This window comes from Cebus imitator, unplaced genomic scaffold (genome assembly GCF_001604975.1).
Source record: "Cebus imitator isolate Cc_AM_T3 unplaced genomic scaffold, Cebus_imitator-1.0 Scaffold187, whole genome shotgun sequence".
Taxonomy (NCBI): domain Eukaryota; kingdom Metazoa; phylum Chordata; class Mammalia; order Primates; family Cebidae; genus Cebus; species Cebus imitator.
The window spans coordinates 1,083,652-1,102,675 of NW_016107502.1; the positions used below are offsets into that span (position 1 = coordinate 1,083,652).

The window sequence follows — 19,024 nt, forward strand, 5'->3', positions numbered from 1 at the left end:
GAATATGTGCGGGAATGGATACTTGCATTTAAATGGTGACAGAATGAAAATGCATACAGTCTTTCTCAAGAGTCATTTGGCAGTATATACCAAAATTAACATGTATATGCTTTGATCTATTTGTGACAGTCTTTTCAGACCATTAAGTATGACATTAGAAGGATGTGCACTGAGCAAATGCTTATGCTACAAAAAGCAGACTTTCACTAAGAATTATACCAACTTCCTTTTTTAGAACTTTATGTTCTCACTTTTTTTAAACAATGTATATTTGTTCCCTTTATAAAAACGAAAAAAAAAGTTTTTTAAATTTAAAAAAAAAAGACAATACTTGTTTTGACCCACTGTTTCAACCTTCCAAGGTCTTTCTGACTGCTGATTCACTCACTCAACAAATAAGCTACCCCTTCTAGTTTGGAATCTTTCACAAGTGTGATAAGCAAGCCCTCTACATTTTCATCCAAGTTTCTGATAAAAATATTGACGGACCCAAGAAGAAGGCATGCATGCCATTCGAATTACTCTTTGCATAAGCCTTTTTCTACTAGTTTTTCTCTTTGAACTATCAACCAGCACATATTTCTCCATCTTGTCTTCATGAAAAGAAACTTTCTCAACCACTATAAAGTGAGAAGCCAAGCTAGACTGTCTAAGGGGCCTAACCATCTACCACTATGGTAATGCTATTAGTTGGTTTGGCATTAGTCAATCCACCCTGCTTTTCTCAAAGAAACATTAGTATAATACACAATGCCAGGCTTCATGCTCTACTAATGTCAAACTTGTCAATGTTGTGCTTCATGACCTGGAATGACTAGAATCCACTCAAAGGAAATTCTGTCTCTACTAAAAAACACAAAAATTAGCTGGGTGTGGTGGCACGTGCCTGTAATCTCAGTTACTTGGGAGGCTGAGGCAGGAGAATCGCTTGAACCCGGGAAGTGGAGGTTGCAGTGAGCCAAGATCGCATCACCGCACTCCAGCCTGGATGACAGAGTGAGACTCCCTCTCAAAAAAAAAAGAAAAAAAAATTCACTTATCACTACTTTGCAGGCACAAATTAGAGTAAATCTCGGTTTGAAAATTGTCTGGAGTTTCTCTTAGATACTATAAATAAACTGTGGGTTAAAGGGCATGAAGTATGGGCATATGCAAGCATGGAAAACAATGCTTAGTTACTAGATTAGATGGTGCATATAAGCCAGCTGAAGGCAGAGCAGGAGCACGGTGGTTAAAGCTTTGTATCCCCACAGCGCAGTTTTTCTAGTGCCCACTACTACCACTACTAAGGCAGCTGTGAAATCTGGACATTCACAGATTATGACCTTGGTGTTCCAGAAATGCTAAAGATGAGTTCCAGGGCCTCATGAACTTTAGTTACATCTGCAAGTAAAGTCACAGGACTACACTAAGTTCTTCACAACCCTGCCCAGCTTTGCCCAGACCCACAATCATTCCTGAGCTTACTGAAAGTACCTCACACCCACTTCTCAACGATGTCTCAAAATTTCCACCTCTTAGGGACTAAAGTGCCAGACTGGCTAAAGTGTGTATGTCACATGCTCTGTACTAGAGCAGGAATACTTCCATGCTCTGGACTGAAATAAGTTTGCCTAGATTCAGAACAGATTTTTATCCTGCTGAACAACAGAATCACTTACAGAATTTTTTAAGGTAAAAATATAAGAACTCAGAGGTTCTGATGCAGTAGATCTGTGATAGATGTCAGGTATCTCCACTTGCTAGTAAGTTCCACTGGTGATTCTGACCTGCAACTAGGTTTGAAAAATCTCTGATCTAAATTCACATTATTAACAAGATGCTCTGATTTCCTTGCTGCCTTATACTTCCAGCTATGGATCAATCCAACCATCTCCACTATCTGCTCTTACATTTGTACTGCTGAAGTACATCACACAACATCCCCATGGTTTGCATTCTAAATTCACCTACTCCAACTTTAGCTAAGCTCTCAATACTGACAGAAATCCTATGGTTCCCAAGATGGCTTGTTCTCCCCATTTTCCACAACGGCCATTTCAAATCTTCTCTTTCCCCTTTTCTTTCCCCCTTATCAACACCTCCCTAACACTTTATTCTCTGTAGGCAACCTCCCTTCTTCCTTCGCAAAAGAAATGGAAGGCCTTAGGAAGGAACTCATTCACCTAACTCCTCTTCCCATCCCCTACCTCTACTTATCTGTAAACATAACTGGACCACCCTTCTGTATCTCCTTTCTGACATATGTTCTCAGAATTTCATCTCATCACACTTCTTCAGGAGCTGGAATCCATCAACTGCCCTTCCACTGTTTTTCTGATCTTATAAATTCTCCTTCTCCATAAGTCCTTCCCAATTACAATGTTCAGTTCTCTCCCATGATTACATAACATAACAATAACCCCACATTAACTGTCTTCTCACATCTCTCATCCTCCTCACTGCCAAGTTTCTTGAAAAAGTTGTCAACATTTGCTATATACACAATATGGTGTCTACCAACATTGCTTTTATCTAGGCTACCAATGACCTTCTTATTGCAAAATGCAAAGGAACTTTTCAAATTTATCCTACTTGACATCCTTTCAGTATGTAATCCTACAGACGGCACCTACTTGTGTAAACCACATTCTCCCTCCAGCTTCTGTGGCTTTACCTTCTATTGGTTTTCTCCCACTTTCTGTGGCTGTTAGTTTCCTTCCTGGGTTTTCTCTTCCTCTGTTCATCCCTTCCAGAATTGGCCCTTGGCCCTCTTCTTTTCTTAATGTACATACGCTCTCTGGTCATCTTCTTCATTCCTATAGTTTCTATTACCACACATTTTCTAACAACTCTAAAACCTTTGTCTCTAGTCTACACCACTCTTCTGAACTCCTAACTCATATGTCAACTGTTGTATATCAACTACTACTCCCTTTCCATCCTCCCTACAGATGTTCCTACTGATATTCCCTTAGTCAAGTAAAACAAGCCAAAAACTTGGGAGTTATCCTTCTCATCTCCCTTAGTCACCCCATCGCATACAGTAGGTGAGGAACCAAGCACTATCATTCTACAACCTTAATACCTCAAAACTGTGTCTCCAACACAGCAGATACCACTTTGGGTCAGGCAACCCAATGCGTCTCAGGCTAATTACTGAAACAATTTCCTAAATTTGTCTCTCTGCTTCAAACTGTGATCCCTTTAAAGTACTGAGATTTTGTGCTAGACATTTCTTTGTTGTGGAAGGCTTCTTTGTTGTGTTGTGCATTATAGGATGTTTAGCATCCCTGGCTTCTATCCAGTGGATGCCAGTAGCACCCCTACCCTGTCACATAACAATCATTACCAAATGTCCCTCAGCAGGTAAAATCACTCCCAGTTGAGAACCACTGCTTTAAATACCTTCTCCATGGTACAGCCTAATTATTTTTCTAAAAAGCAAATCAGTTCCATCATTCTCTTGCTTAAAGTTCTACAATGGCTTTCTACTATCCCAGGAAAAAAAATCCAAACCTCTTAGTTTAGCTTATAAGGCCCCACATGGTCTGGACCCTGCTAAGTCTCTGACTTCCACTCTGGTTCAATCCAGCTCAACTAAGGCTACTAAAGACAATTACACAACCACCCCAGTAGTGCTACTACAAACTCTTGCATGCTCTGCCTCTTGATACTATTCCAGCCTCCTCTCTCACCATTCTACCTAATTTCTGTTCAATCTGAAGTCATTTCAATTTTCTGTGCTACCTCTTATATCCAGACTTTGGCTTTTACTGCTCCTGATGCCTGAGATGCTCTTCTCCTATCCAACTGGTGTCCGGGGATCCAAAATTCTCCCCACCCCACTCCACATCCCCTACTTTATTTGGCAAAGGTGGATGGATCCCCTCACTTTGTGCTCCTATGATGCCCTGTGGTGATCCCTACATTGCTGTGGTACAACGGTCTGGCTCCTTGTCTAAGCTACAGTTCTCTGTACCATTATTCCAAGTTCCCAGAACAGTGCTTGTCACAAAGTAGGTACTAAGACATTTTTGTTAGAAAAAGTGGGGGAAGTCAGAGAGACCTAGGCAATGTGAAAACTGATGCCAGATGGACTCATGTGGGACTGACTACCTATACGGTGAGTCATAGGTTATGTGACAGTGAGACAGACCCAAGTTATTTTAGTTCTTCAGGAAGATGTTAAAATGACAGGCTGCCCTTATAATGAGACTCCGTATTTTGTACTGTCATGGCAGGTGACAGGTTCATTTACCATCACAGATTTCTATAGGCTGACATTACATAAAACCATGAAGGGCATCACCAGAGTAAAACTTTTTCCAGTGAAATTCTTAGTATAAAATGTTCTCGGGAATCACTGGTACATTTTTACCACTATGATTTAACTGAGGACTCAAGTAATGAGGGAGATCAATTTGATCGCCACTTCAAAGGGCTGATGAAGAATAATGAATTAAGTTTTCATCAGACTAGTTTAGAAAACGTACTTTATTCACTGAGAAAATAAAGTCAAAGGAGGCAGAGGCTTCTGTCTTCCTCTATAAAAGAATCATCTAAACAAGAAATAAATTCAACTTTTAAACTCAGTTAAACTCAGTTATTGTCAGAAATAAAAGCTGGTTTGGTCAATAGACCTAATACTATAAAGAACACAAGCTGAAAGCCCCTTATTTACCATAAACTATGAATAAACCTAGAATGTACACAGGCCATATTAACTAGTCAGTCAGAAGCATGAAAGAATTCCATGTATCATTACCAAACAAAAGTCAGCCCGATTCTTAAGTATATAGAAATGAAATGAGTTATGGTCTGGGTTTGCTTTAAAATACTCTAGCAACAGTAACAAAAAAGGAGACAGTTTATGGTGGCAAATCTTGACAGATGTTGAACCAGGATGATGGATACATGAGGCTAATTATATTAGACTCTACTTTGTGTTTATTTGCAATTTCTCTGAATAGAAAGTTCAAAGTCAGCTTATATTTAAAAATATTAGAAATCAAATCTCATCTACAAATGTTAATTAAAAATATTTCAGAGAATCACTTATTTTAATTTTTTACAGGTCATAAAAATATGGCAGAACTGGCTAATTTGGATAATACTTTTAATACCTTAAGCTTTCTTTAATGGACTTTATTTTCAGTTAAGTGAATGATGAGTCACACAATAGGTCATTTCCAAATTAAATCTAGTAGGGAATTGAGATTAACACTAAAAAATAAACTTTAGGCTAAGCAGGAAATTTGAAGTTAACGTTTTAAAGTATTCTTTAAAATAAAACGGACAAAAGGCTATTGGCAAGAATGACTGTTCAAAACAAAACAAAACAGTGTTTGCGCGCAGACTTCTAATATAAGGCTAAGCCAAGTAAGTCATATCAACAAAGCTAAACAGCTCCCAGACTCCTCTGTAATGCTGATTTCAGCCAAGATGCACAGCTCTAAATCTTGAAAGGAGGGAGCTTCTCACATTACAATGCTACAAGCAAAGTTACAGAGCAGCTATTTCACTCCCTGAGAATGCTGAACAAGAGCCCTGAGACTAGGTCAAAATATGGCAAGAGAAAAACAGCATGTCTATACCACTGAAAAGTAATACAATTCAATATTTATATTTTAGTCATAAAAGACTTAGCAGTAAGGAGAAGGTTCAGATTAGAAATCATCTCACCTGCAAAAGAACTCCCACAAATCTAGGTTTTGAATTCTCTGAATTCTTTTGATTCGGTTACGATCCATTGTTTTCCCAAAGAGATTGGCAACTTCATTATATTCATGTGTTTGATTGTGCAGAGTAATAAGCTGGAAAAATAAGTTTGCATAGCTTTATTGCAATCCTTTCCAGTTTCTTTCATGGTATATTCAGTCAGTTCTGCTCTTACCTGATACGGTACTTGAGTATTCACATTCTCCCAGTGTGGTGGCATAGGGATAGCCTCATTTTCACAGATATAACTTGAAATAGCAAAAGACAAAACAAAATATCAGAAGCTGATTATCATGATTGTCAAGAATTTGGCCTTTCTTCAAAGCTTAATTTTCATTTTCAGGGTATTGTGATAAATGCAATTAAATATAGCCTTTGGTTTATTTATTTAAAAATTATTGAATATCTATGTCTGCTACTTTCTAGGTGCTAAATAGTGAACTTTTGATGGAAAATATCCAACCCTGTATATCATCCAAATTTCAAAAACAGTTGCTTAGTTCTATCTTGTTTTTTTGAAATTTCCAAAATTTCTTTAAAATGTAAAGAAGATTTTGGACAAAGAAATTAAAAATAAACACACATTTCTGATGAAAACAAAAGGCTGAAACTCATGTTTATATTGCCTGTTGAATAAAATCAAAACTCCTCAAGCATTTTCTCGATGTTCTCCAAGATCTAACTCAAACCTAAACCCTTCTCTGTTAATTGCCCTCTACTCTCTCCAACAGTCCACTAACTTTAAGGGTTATTAGCACAGTCAGTCAGCAAATCTTAAAAACTATCAAAACACGTTCAAGGCATTGGATGTGAATACAGAAAAACACAGTGACATTGCGGGATTTAATAGCAAAAGGCTGAAAAGGACACACCAATCCTCTCCAATGACTACAGCTTACTAAAGAAATTAATAAATTTCAAACCAATCTTCAGTTTACTTTTTTCAATTTATTTTAACGAAAAAATCAAATACGTTATTTAAGAATTGATATGTATAAAGAAATACACAGTGAGTTTTCCTCCCACTCCAGTCCCCAGCCTCACTTTTTGCCTCAACTCCTGGTAATTATTATTTTAGTCTCTTGGGTATTCTTCCAGAGCTTCTTTAGGTTAATACAAGCCAAGCTTTTTCCTCACACAAATGGTAGCATAAAGCATACATTTATTGCACCTGTTTTTTTGGGGGTTTTTTTGCTTCATAGACTCTTAGAGATCTTTCTGTAATAGTACCTAGTTTTTTTCTGTATTCACATCCAGTGGCTTGAAGATGTCTGATAGTTTTTAAGATTCACTGACTGACTGTGCAAATAACCCTTGAAGTTAGTGAACTGTTGGAGAGAATAGTGGGCAATTAACAGAGAAAAGTTCAGGTTTCAGTTATATCTTGGAGAACACTGAATGAATGGTTGAGGAGTTTTGATTTTATTTAATACACAATATTCAATAGGCATTATTCCTAGTGCTTACAACAGAGCCTGGCATACAGTATACACTCAATAAGTACTGAATGAGTGAATGCCTTCTATTTTACAGATGCACAGAATTCCACTGTATGGATATGCCATAATTTATTTAATTAGTCCCCTAATGATATTTAGCTTGTCTCCAACTTTTTGCTATTGTATTAAGAATGCTGGCCGGGCATAGTGACTCATGCCTGTAAACCCAACACGTTGGGAGGCTGAGGCAGGTGGATTGCCTGAGCTCAGGAATTCAAGACCAGCCTAGGCAACACAGTAAAACGCTGTCTCTACGGAAATACAAAATATTAGCCAGGCATTGCAGCGTGCATCTGTAATCCTAACTACTTTGGAGGCTGAGACAGGAGACTCGCTTGAACCCAGGAGGCAGAGGTTTCAGTAAGCCGAGGTGGTGCCACTGCACTGCAGCCTGGGCGACAGAGTGAGACTCCATCTCAAAAACAAAAAACAAAAAAAGAATGTTGGAAAAACATATTTGTTCATCTGTCATGTTCTATGTCCACTTGTCTATCTGTAAAATAACATATTTGAAGTAGAATTTCTGAGTCAAAGAATATATTTTTTCATGATTTTAAGATACCAACCAATTGCTGTCTTTGAACGTGCCTACTGACATTTTCACCAGAAATACAGAAAATGCCTATCTTCCCACAATCACTCCAAAAAGGTATGTTATCAAACTTTTGAATTTTAGTCACTCTGATAGTAAAAATCAGTCTGGTATTAATTTGTTTTTCTCTGATTATGAGTGAGGTTGTATGAACTGTTCAAATTATTTGCCCATGTTGATTTTCTACTTAGAGTCCTAAAGGTGCTTCATGTACTATGAAGAATAGCCCTTCAACTATAACAATTAATTAAAATATTTTCCCAATTTTTTGTGAGGAAAAAAAATATCTAAAACATACTTGGCCTAAAGTATCTTTTAGCTATGACCAAATTTTTTTTTTTTTTTTTTTTTTCAGTTTTTATGCAGCCAACAGCCTTAAATAACTCTTTGCCAACAGGAAGCATGTATTGTTTACCTTGCATGTAATAAATGCTCACTGTATTCCCACAGTAAATAAGTATTTCTATATCAGCACCTATTGACCTTCAACACCCTATTGTATCTTACCTAAACAGTCCTCTCCTTTTATTATTATCTTGTTTATAGCCTTCCATTCTGCTTAATCCTCGCCTTGTCCTATCTTTGTTCTATGGTTTGTACAGTCTGTGACAGAACAAAGTGTTTGATCCCATCATGTGCTTTTTGCCTCCACCAAAGCATAGCAGATATAATGTACAATTACAATAACATCTTCCATTATTATGTCTCATTTTTCATTCTTTCTCCCAGATTAAATACTTTCTGAAGATAAGTAATTCTTTTATTATATTCTTTTTACTAAAGAATGTGAATATGATGCAGCTAATAAAAAAGTACTATTCTCTATATTCCATAGAAGTACTATTCATTCACTATATAAGTACTTGTAATAACTTTTAAATCATGATGCTAAAATAAAACAAAAATAAATGCTAAAATAAAACCAAAAGTCTTAAGAAACAAACTGAAGAAACTTAAAATATTTCTTTCTTTAATCCTTTCAAAAATCTCCTTGGAAGTAGCCAACAGGCATTCTCTGCAATTCACGTGCTACCTTTTTTTTTTTTTTTTTTTTTTTTTTTTTTTTTTTTTTTTTTTTTTTTAATAAATTTTTTTTTTTTTTTTTTTTTTCAGTTTCATTTTAACTTATTTGAACAAAAAGAATTTCAATACTTGCTTGAGGAATAATTGTAGAAAATAGGAGATATGCTTTGAGATTTTTTTCCTTCAAGTCCATTCACATGAATAATGAATATTATTGTCTTCTAACATTTATACCTCCTTTTTCAGACTACTTATGGCCAGAGCAAGCAAAAAAGAAAATTTGTAACCAATTTCCAGGAAACAGAAAGCAATACTGTTGGCCACTGTTCCACCATCTTCCTTAGGTCTCCTTTAGTCTCTACAAATTTGAAATTACTTCTAGGAGTTGACCAATGGAGATCAATGGAGGTGGAAACAAAGTGGACAATACCTAGGACTTATTGCCTCAATAATTGTATGGCTCTGAGAGAGTATTTCCAAATTAACAATTCAAACTTATCTCAGTGAGTTATTTTACGAATTTAGAGTAGAGGCCATGCATTTTGTAACTATCATGCGAAGTGTTCTAAAAAATTTAAAAAATATAAATATACAAGAAGAAAAGAAAAGGATAACAGGAAAGGAAGCACTTAGAGAAAATGATAATGTTGCTGTTTTGTCAACAAATGAGTTTTAATATTTAAAAGATCAGTATTATTAAATGACCTACCAAAACACTTTCAGTCTATTTCTTTTTCTGTCCAATAGTAAGAAAGAGAAACCCCACTCTTTCTACGCCTATTCTCTTTACCATACCTGAAAGCACTGATAGAAAAGGGGGCTCTTTTTATTAAGCGCTGCTTTCCAGTGGTGAGATTCATTTGCTTCATTTCTGTATACAAAGACAAGATACTAGATAAGTCATAAAAACACACTGTGCTATAAAGTGTCATGAAGATTAGTAGCCATGCTATGTGATGATCACGAATCATGATGCTTTGGGAGTAGCTGGCAAGCATAGTATATTATGAATACTTTACCATACAGCTATGTATCATGTTGTGAAGGTGCTATTCAAGGAAGCACAGCTTCATTGCTTGATCTAAGCTCACATAAAAAGATGCTAATTTCATCCAATGCTCAGTATGCATAGTCTATTCCCTTTCTGTATCACACTCAGGTTAAACAAACACTAAAATAGGAGAGTTCTAAACTTAGGAAAGCTAAGAGTACTAGAAAGAGAGAAATTACAGTATTAAATGTAGTTGGCTTATTAAGTAGGAAAATGTACTTTCATGTCTCCAAAAATTTTGGAAATGATAAAATTTTCACCATTATAAAACTTGCACAACTCACAGAATTTCAAAAAACTTCTACATTTCTTGATTTCTCTCCTAAACTGAAAAAACAGAAAACCTGGCTAGGTCCAGTACTAGAACTTATATAAAAATATTCTAGTGATAAGAGACTAATCACTTAAAGCTATCATGTTCTTCTTTCACCCACGCCTCAGTCATGGCAATATTTACCAGGTCCATTTCTTCATTCCCCAAAGTTAAGTAGTGATTCTTAATGTAAGATTCTAATCAGTTTATCTCATCTAATTGACGTCATCCCATTTCAGAGTGAATAGGTTTACCCATCCAGGCCAATGCTAGTATAAAGCGTGTTCTGTCCTTTCTGTGTTCTCCTGAACTCTACACATACTGGATTTACCACTGTTCAGGGAAAAAGCAAGATCACCTCAGCATATGGAGCAAGACCTGTGATGCCATCTCCTTGGACCATCTCATTCTGAGTTTACTTTTTACCATTTTTATAGAGAGAATCTGAGTTAGCTAGCGGCAGAATGGCTGCAGCTTATAACTGCAAAGAGTACATGGGAAATGCTAATACCTACATCTTTAAAACAGGATCATTACACAGAGGGTTGGGGACTCAAGTTATTAGTATATGTAACTTCTATTCCTCAATAACAATATTTTTAATAAGCTCTATTTTCCGAGAGCAAGTTTCCAAAAAGTGTAGTCTACTAAAAGATACCTTTCAGAAACATGTGGCTTGCTGAATTATCCACCAAATCCTTTGATACATTTCACCCTCTACATGAGGCCTGGTATCTGTGCATATCACTCTGTTTCAATTCTGCCTCAAAAACAACACTTGTACACATGGCTAAAAATGCCTACCAGACACCTTCTGCCTAGACTGCAGCAAAGGGACAAATGTCAGGGCCTCTTGAATCTTGCTTTAAAAGCTATGGGTTTGTTTGTTTTTGAGACAGAGTCTCGCTCTGTTACCAGGCTGGAATACAGTGGTACGATCTCAGCTCACTGCAACCTCTGCCTCTTGGGTTCAGGCGATTCTCCTGCCTCAGCCTCCCAAGTAGCTGGGACTACAGGCACGTGCCACCACACCCAGCTAAGTTTTGTATTTTTAGTAAAGATGCGGTTTCACCATGTTAGCCAGGATGGTCTCGATCTCTTCACCTTGTGATCTGCCTGCTTGGCCTCCCAAAGTGCTGGGATTATAGGTGTGAGCCACCGTACCCGGCCCTAATGGTTTTTAACTCTTGATAATTTAAAAAAAAAAAAAAAGCAAGAAAAACAACTTTGGTGGGATAATAATTATTACATATTTGGTTGCATCAACCCCTTACTGGACAAAATCTCCTCCACTGTTTCTGGGCCTTGGTTCACCCAACGGAATTTTGTAATGTTTCACCATACTACCCAGCCATAATACACTACCAACACTGTCATAAACACACTACTCACAGGAACTAGGAAAGAGCAGCTAAAGGATTAAGCTGTGTAGCAACCAAAATGCACTTTTATTAAGAAAGCCTCCCATTTAGGTCTTGTTTGCCTCTAAGCAATAAATAGCTGAAACCAACAACTTGAAACTTGAGGAGCTCGGTTCATCAGGTTTTTCATTGGATACCCCAAAACATGTCCATATATATCACAGATGAAATCCAAAGTGGGCTGACTTCCAGATTATCTGGCTAATCTGTGAGAGAGCCAAATAAATCAGAAAATGGCAGAAGGCAATGTCTATTAAAGAAATCATTTTCTGGCAAAGACACCAAGAGAAAGGCCATTCAGCTAAAACTTGTTCTTGAAACTATTGCCAGCTACCTATGACTTTCTCACTTAACATCTCAATTTGATCCTTAAAGTAAAAAGGTTCTTACCTATTTCAAAAGACTGCTGGGACATTGAATAAAACAACTGATACAGTGTTTTGCATTCCTTAGAAGGCAAGCATCAAATGCACTTAAAATATATGACAATCTTCACATACATTAATATATATAAACATATAAACACACCTTTTATAAAAGGTAATGTTGCTCAAGATCTTAAAACTTGGAAGTTTTATAGAGGTATTTTTGTATATAACAAAAAAGACATACTTCACTGTTTGCAAATATATCAACTAATCCTGACCTTCAGAGGTGAATATTTTATCATATCAGTATGCTAAAAACACACAACTATTAGGGAAAAAAACATACCTGCAAAGTCTATCTTGTAGCTGAATTTGGAAGTAGTAAAAGAAATGGAGCCACAAGGGTTTGCTTTGAAGCTTTTTTCGATATCTTCACTGCTAACTGAACACTGACTGTTGGTATCCGGCTTTAAGACAAACCAGAAAGTTTCATTTACCAGCTGTTCACATTAATGACTTTCCCACAGAGGTGGTACTGTGGTCATAGAGACAGGGAATGGAGGGACAAGGGAAATTTACTAATCACCTGTTCTAGTTCCCAACACACAGGGAGGATCACAAGTAAGCCAGCATACTGAAAATGGTTTAAGGATCTCCAGTGAAGAAACAACTGGTTATAGTTCCATTCAATAACTGGATATAGTCTTTTCCAGATAATTACAATTTTTACAGAGTACTCCAATAATTATACTTTCTAAGTGGCTCAAATTAAATCTTTATGTATAGTTTAGTAGAGTTAAAAAAAGACTACAGGTTTTGAGTACGGATTCAAATCTCAGTTTAACTAGCTGTGTGACCCTTGACAAATTATGTCAACTTTCTTTTCTGAGTTTTACTTTCCTTGACTGTAAGACAGAATATTAACATCTGCTTCCAAGTTATTGTGAGGATAAGGGGGAAAATAAATGCACAACACCTAACATAATACCTGGCATACAGAAGTGTTTAATATGGATTTGTTCTTCCCTTTCTCTTTGTTCACCAAATCAAACTTGGAGTTGCTCAGATGTACTGACACTATGCAACTCTCTGTCACATTCACCCTCTGTACAACAGTAAACACATACTGTTTCTTCTAAATACATGATTGTGAAAACCTGGGAAAAAGAAAAGGAAAAGGACTAGAAGAATTTCTAACTTTTCTTTTAGTTAAATGGTTTGATTTCCTTAAGGTTTGACTTCAAGTTCTATATTTATACTCATTTTACATATATCAGCAAGGTTATGCTAAGTGAATCAGAAACACTTCTGCTAAATTCAAGGAAAGGGGATACCTGAAACATGTGCCACTTCCCACATTCTGCCAAGTAAAACCAGCCCCACTGGGTATCTGATGTGTCCATGTCATCCACTTCATTGTTTGTTGTTTTAGATAAGAATTCTTCTGCTTGGTGAAACATCTCCTGAAAAGCCAGAAAGAGGTGAAGGAAAATAAATAATTCTATTAATAACAAGTATACTTTTTACAGATCATTTTACTTCTTTACAAAGAGTGGTATTCAAGTGTCTTTCCATCCGTGACACTTTAAAAACAGCTTTCTATCTTGCATATTGGCTCTGAAGGTAAACATTTAAAATGTTGAACATCATTGCTTAACAATTTAGGCAAATAATAATAATCTTAGGTAGAATATGTCAATATCTATTCAATCATTCAAATAAGCTATGTCAACATCAATAAGCACTTCAGGTTTTAAGCACAGCCCTAAGCAATTTCAATTTTATCTTATGTTCATGTATTTGGTCAAAAGGATCCATGCCATCACACTAGTTAAGACCAAATGCATGGAATTTTAATTTTAAACAGTCATTATTTCATTCAATGGCATAGAAAGATTTTTTTTTTTTCTTTCTTGAGATGGTGTCTCACTCTGTTGCCCAGGCTGGAGTGCAGTAGCGGGATCTCGGCTCATTGCAACCTCCACCTGCCAGGTTCAAGCAATTCTCCTGCCTCAGCCTCCCCAGTAGCTGAAGCTACAGGTGCATACCACCACACTCGGCTAATTTTTTGTATTTTTAGTAGAGATGGGGTTTCACCGTATTACCCAGGATGATCTTGGATGGTCTCGATCTCCTGACCTTGTGATCTGCCCGCCTCAGCATCCCAAAGTGCTGGAATTACAGACATGAGTCACCGCACCCGGCCAAAAAGATATTTATATGGTGTTGAGTGTAAAAGATTACAAAAAATAGAAACAGCATAATCCAATTTTAATAAAAATATACTTAGCCCTGTGAATGTATGTGTGTGTCTGTGTAAGTGTATGTGTGTAAATGTTTACACACATACATAGAAAAAAGTCTGGATATATATAATAATTTACCATCATTTTTTCTAAGTGTCAGGATAAAATAATAATAGTAACCTTTATATGACTTACTACGTGCCAACTACTGTTCTAAGTACTATACAGATGTTAACTCATTTAGGTCTCACAACAACCTAGAGATAGGTACTATCAGTAACACAAATTTATAAATGAGGAAAGGAAGGCATAGAGAGGTCATATGAAGAGGAAGTCAAGATTTAAACCCAGACATCCTAGTTTCAGGATCTATGCACTTAGCCACCATCATATACCATCTTACACTTCATTGTCAATGAGTCCATAATTTTAACTATACCAATTAACACACGTATGCATTATCTTTGAAAAGTTTTAAACATTCTTGGTTGGGTATTGTAATGAAGAAATTCTCTAGAGGGGAGACAAAGAGGCTGGTCAAAGAAAATTAAACTCAATCTGGAATTTGACTTCCTGTCCTCATTCTTTAAGGGTTTTAAAATTATTAACTTTATACAACTACTACATAAAAATATTCTCCTTGCAAAAAATCAGAACATTCAAAATAAAGCTAAAGACTTTTTTAACCATTACTTCCATTCCTGGTACCTCTCACCTTTCTTCTCCAGGGTTAACCAATGCTATCATTTCACTGCATATCTTTCAGTTCTCTTTCTCTCTCTCACTCTTTGTTTGCATGTGTATAATTATACACATATAAAAACATAGAGAGTTAATGATGATTTGTTACAAATTTGATTTCCTGTATCATTGATTTCCTTTTTAACAAAGAATATGTGCTACTGGGTAATTTAGAAAATATTTGCCTTTTATTTTCATCATTTTAAATGTCCATTCTATTTTTAGAAGCTGTAGTAACCTGGAATAAGTTTCTATTACCTTGTCTAGGCCACAGTTGGCTCATCACAAAATGAAAAATGACAGACTCCTTCCCTCATTAGGTTATTGTTATAAATGAATGAGACAATGCAGTAAAGTACCAAGTACAGTGCCTGAGCTCAATGAAGGGTTTTTTTTGTTGTTTTTTTTTTTTTTTTTTTGAGACAGAGTCTCATTCTGTCACCAGGCTAGAGTGCAGTGGCATGATCTTGGCTCACTGCAAACTCCAACTCCCAGGTTCAAGCAATTCTCCTGCTCAGCGTCCCTAGTAGCTGGGACTAAAGGTGTGCACCACCACATTCAGCTAATTTTTTTGTATTTTTAGTAGAGACAGGGTTTCACCATGTTGGCCAGGGTGGTCCTGATCTCTTGACCTCGTGATCTGCCTGCCTCGGCCTCCCAGAATGCTGGGATTACAGGCGTGAGCCACCGACCCTGGCCGGGTTTGTTATTTTTTATGTATGTTTGGAAATTCAAGCAATGCTTTATGATTATTTCCCATTTTTTCCTTCATGTTTTAAATTTGACTAGTTTCTAAGAAATGAAAAATAGAATACCCCAGGATCAAAGGCTTCTGGTTTAGGACCCACTATTTACCTTATATATTTTAACCACATAATAAAGACAATGATTGAAATTTTAAGATCAACTGTCCAGTAACCTATTCACAATTCCTGCTGCTTCCTTCTATTAATGTTCATTTCATTTGGCCATTTAACTGTGAGAAAGACAGAAAGAAAGTAAATGCGACCTAAATTTAGTTTTTCTTCTGAAAATAACCAGAAAATTTGGAAGAATGAGATCGGAGCTAATAGTTAAGAAAAATATTTGTCTTATGAGTTCTACCTTTTCTCTATTAGAAAAGAGAATGGAAAATAGAGAAGTTCCCTTTATACAGCATACATGTAACATGTGTGCTCTGCTATAAAACACCTTCCCTAAGACTTTGCTTTAGGCCAGGTTATAAATGAAAGCGTTTCAGCAACATCTTTTCAGAACTTTCTGTTACAAATAGCTTTCAGTGGGACCTAGGACAGACCCATCTTATATTTGTCACAGTTTTAGAGAGGACAGCACTATAGACAGATATCATTGTACTGAACATTCCTGAAGGATTTCAAATCTTATAAAATTCCTTATCAATTTACACTATTTTTTCCCTCCACAACTTAATGTGCAGAAGAGATAAATGATTCTTTTCCAATTAAAGTCAGGAAGAAAAACAAAGCAGAGAATAATACAATTTTTTTGCCTAGAATCATAGCCAGCAGTAGTACAGAGAAGATCAAAGAAACACCCAAGGCCTCCTGAGCATCAGTTCTTCCCGAAGTTACCAAGCCCCACTGCCTAATTTTCACACAAGGACAGTTATTTCTCCTCTCCTATGTTGTTAACATTTAATTTAATTGCTCTGCTTCACTGATGCTCTGGCTTTCTTTCAAAAGATGGATTTTATAAGATTAAACATTACAATTTTCTACAGTAGGTTTTCTCTCCAAAGAAATGGCCATTTTGCATAATTACACTCAAAGAGTTAAGTCAAATTTAAATTAATACTTTAAAATATTGCAACCCTAGTAATAATGGCTCTAGGCTAGGACACATTTATAGATAATAAAAAGAATATGCACTAGTTATCTGTCATGAAGTACTGTTAGATGAATGAACTTGTTCAGTCACAATGACATATTCTGCCTGATTTTCCTGTTTATAATTGGAAGCAAGTAGGGAAGGAAAAACAATCTAGTACAAAGTGGCAAAGCATTCTGTAAAGTTTCAAGGCCAATGGATACGCTGATAGAGCCTGTCTGTAATGTTATCTGTTACAAAGAGAATCTTTATTTACAGAGCCTGGGAATAGTCAGTCTGGATCAACAAATTGAAAAGCTGTGCAGAAAATGAGTTTAAAGTCAAAATCCTGGTCTATATGAGGAAAATAATGCTGCCTTCCAGACTGGTTTCAAGTTTTCTGATATAAATTTTAGACTACAACACAGTATAATTTATTTTGTTAGCATGAGTAGAATATCTTGACGAAATCATATTTGGTAATAAAAACTTCCTTGCCTCTATATATAAAGAAGATCCCAAACCTGATCTTAAAAGCTTAAAAATGAACAAGAACTTCCAGAATGACAGAAGGAGCTCAGTGGAACCGGCGAAATCACATTTTAAAAACTAGTAAGCTGGGCGTGGTGGCGCACACCTGTAATCCCAGGGCTTTGTGAGGCTGAGAAGGGAGGACTACATGAGGCCAGGAGTTTGAGGCAAGCCTAGACAACATAGTGAGACTCCATCTCTACAAAAAAATAAAATAAAAAGTACTCAGGCATGCTAATGCGTGCTTGTAGTCCTAGCCACTTGAGAGGCAGAGATGGAAAGACTACTAGAGCCTAGGAGTTTGAGGCTGCAGTAAGCTAAGATCATACCACTGCACTCCAGCTTGGGCAACAGAGCAGGACCCTGTCTCACAAAAATCAATTAATTAATTAAAAATTAAAAACTGCTGAAAATTGTTTTTTAAAAAACAAACGTTTAAAGTCTCTGGAAAGTGTGCTGAGGGCATACAGAAAGTGGAGAAACATTCATTCAAGAAAATTTACTAAATCTTAGAACAAGTTAGAGTCTGTGGCATTTGAGTTACAAAGTGCACCATTCCCCACATCCTACCAGGTCTTTGTTACGTGGTACATGTAGCCAAAAGACAGGCAGAGGACTCCCTCTCCCTTAGGCTCCAGACTGTGGCTAGTTTTACCCTGGGAGGGCCAAGCTGCTGGTGTTTCTCCTCTCCTTTAGCCCAGAGATGTAGAAGTTCTGTTCTAGAGAGGTGACAGAGAGGACCAGTCTCTCTTCCCCTATCCAGCCCCCATTCAAAAGGTGGAAGTTCTATTCCATGTGCAGCAGGCTGAGAATATTGGCCCTAACTGCCACCACCCCAACCTGCTCCCAGAGTAGAGGTTTTGTGCCAGGAACAGCCAGCTAAGATGACCAAGGACTGCTACCACAACCCCAGTGCCCACTCTAAGAATGGAGTGTTAGTTACTCTGGGAAAACAAGGCTCTCACCTTCAGCTCCAGGTGCAGTGGCATGAAGATTTTGCTCAAGGGGAAAGACAGGATGTCAGGACAAAGAGCTCTACATTTCCACCTGAGAGGATTGACTTTATTTGGAACAGAGAGGAGGACCCCATGCCTGAGGGCACTGTTGAAAACTGTGGGCCGGGTGCAGTGGCTCACGCCTGTAATCCCAGCACTTTGGGAGGCTGAGGCGGGCAGGTCACCTGAGGCTAGCAGTTCAAGACCAGCCTGGCCAAAATGGTGAAACCCCATCCCTACTAAAAATATAAAAAATTAGCCGGGTGTGGTGGTGTGCATCTGTAGCTATGGCTTCTCAGGAGGCTGAGACAAAAGAATCGCTTGAACCCAGGAAACAGAGGTTTCAGTGACCTGAGATCTCGCCATTGCACTCCAGCCTCGGAGACAAGACTACACTCCGTCTCAAAAAAAGATAAAGAAAACAGTGAGCCGGGCGCGGTGGTTCAAGCCTGTAATCCTAGCACTTTGGGAGGCCGAGGCGGGTGGATCACAAGGTCAAGAGATCAAGACCATCCTGGTCAACACAGTGAAACCCCGTCTCTACTAAAAAAATACAAAAAATTAGCTGGGCATGGTGGCATGTGCCAGTAATCCCACCTACTCAGGAGGCAGAGGTAGGAGAATTGCCTGAACCCAGGAGGCGGAGGCTGCGGTGAGCCGAGATCGCGCCATTGCACTTCAGCCTGGGTAACAAGAGCGAAACTCCGTCCCCCCCAA

The 19,024-nt window shown here is 37.4% G+C and overlaps 1 protein-coding gene across 8 annotated transcripts in view; it reads right to left on the bottom strand.

Annotated features, from left to right (window-relative positions):
• Nucleotides 1–19,024, bottom strand: part of PARP11 (poly(ADP-ribose) polymerase family member 11) — a 45,318-nt gene that overhangs the window by 4,523 nt on the left and 21,771 nt on the right. For 4 of the 8 annotated variants that reach the window (XM_017546067.1, XM_017546069.1, XM_017546070.2 and 1 more), the window contains 5 exons: nucleotides 13,302–13,430; nucleotides 12,314–12,434; nucleotides 9,610–9,685; nucleotides 5,876–5,948; nucleotides 5,665–5,795 (listed from right to left, as the gene is read on the bottom strand). In XM_017546067.1, coding sequence (XP_017401556.1) covers nucleotides 5,665–5,795; nucleotides 5,876–5,948; nucleotides 9,610–9,685; nucleotides 12,314–12,434; nucleotides 13,302–13,430 — 530 coding nt within the window. The remainder of the gene's footprint in view (nucleotides 1–5,664; nucleotides 5,796–5,875; nucleotides 5,949–9,609; nucleotides 9,686–12,313; nucleotides 12,435–13,301; nucleotides 13,431–19,024) is intronic. The other 4 variants (XM_017546073.2, XM_017546075.1, XM_017546076.2 and 1 more) reach the window with 1 other exon arrangement.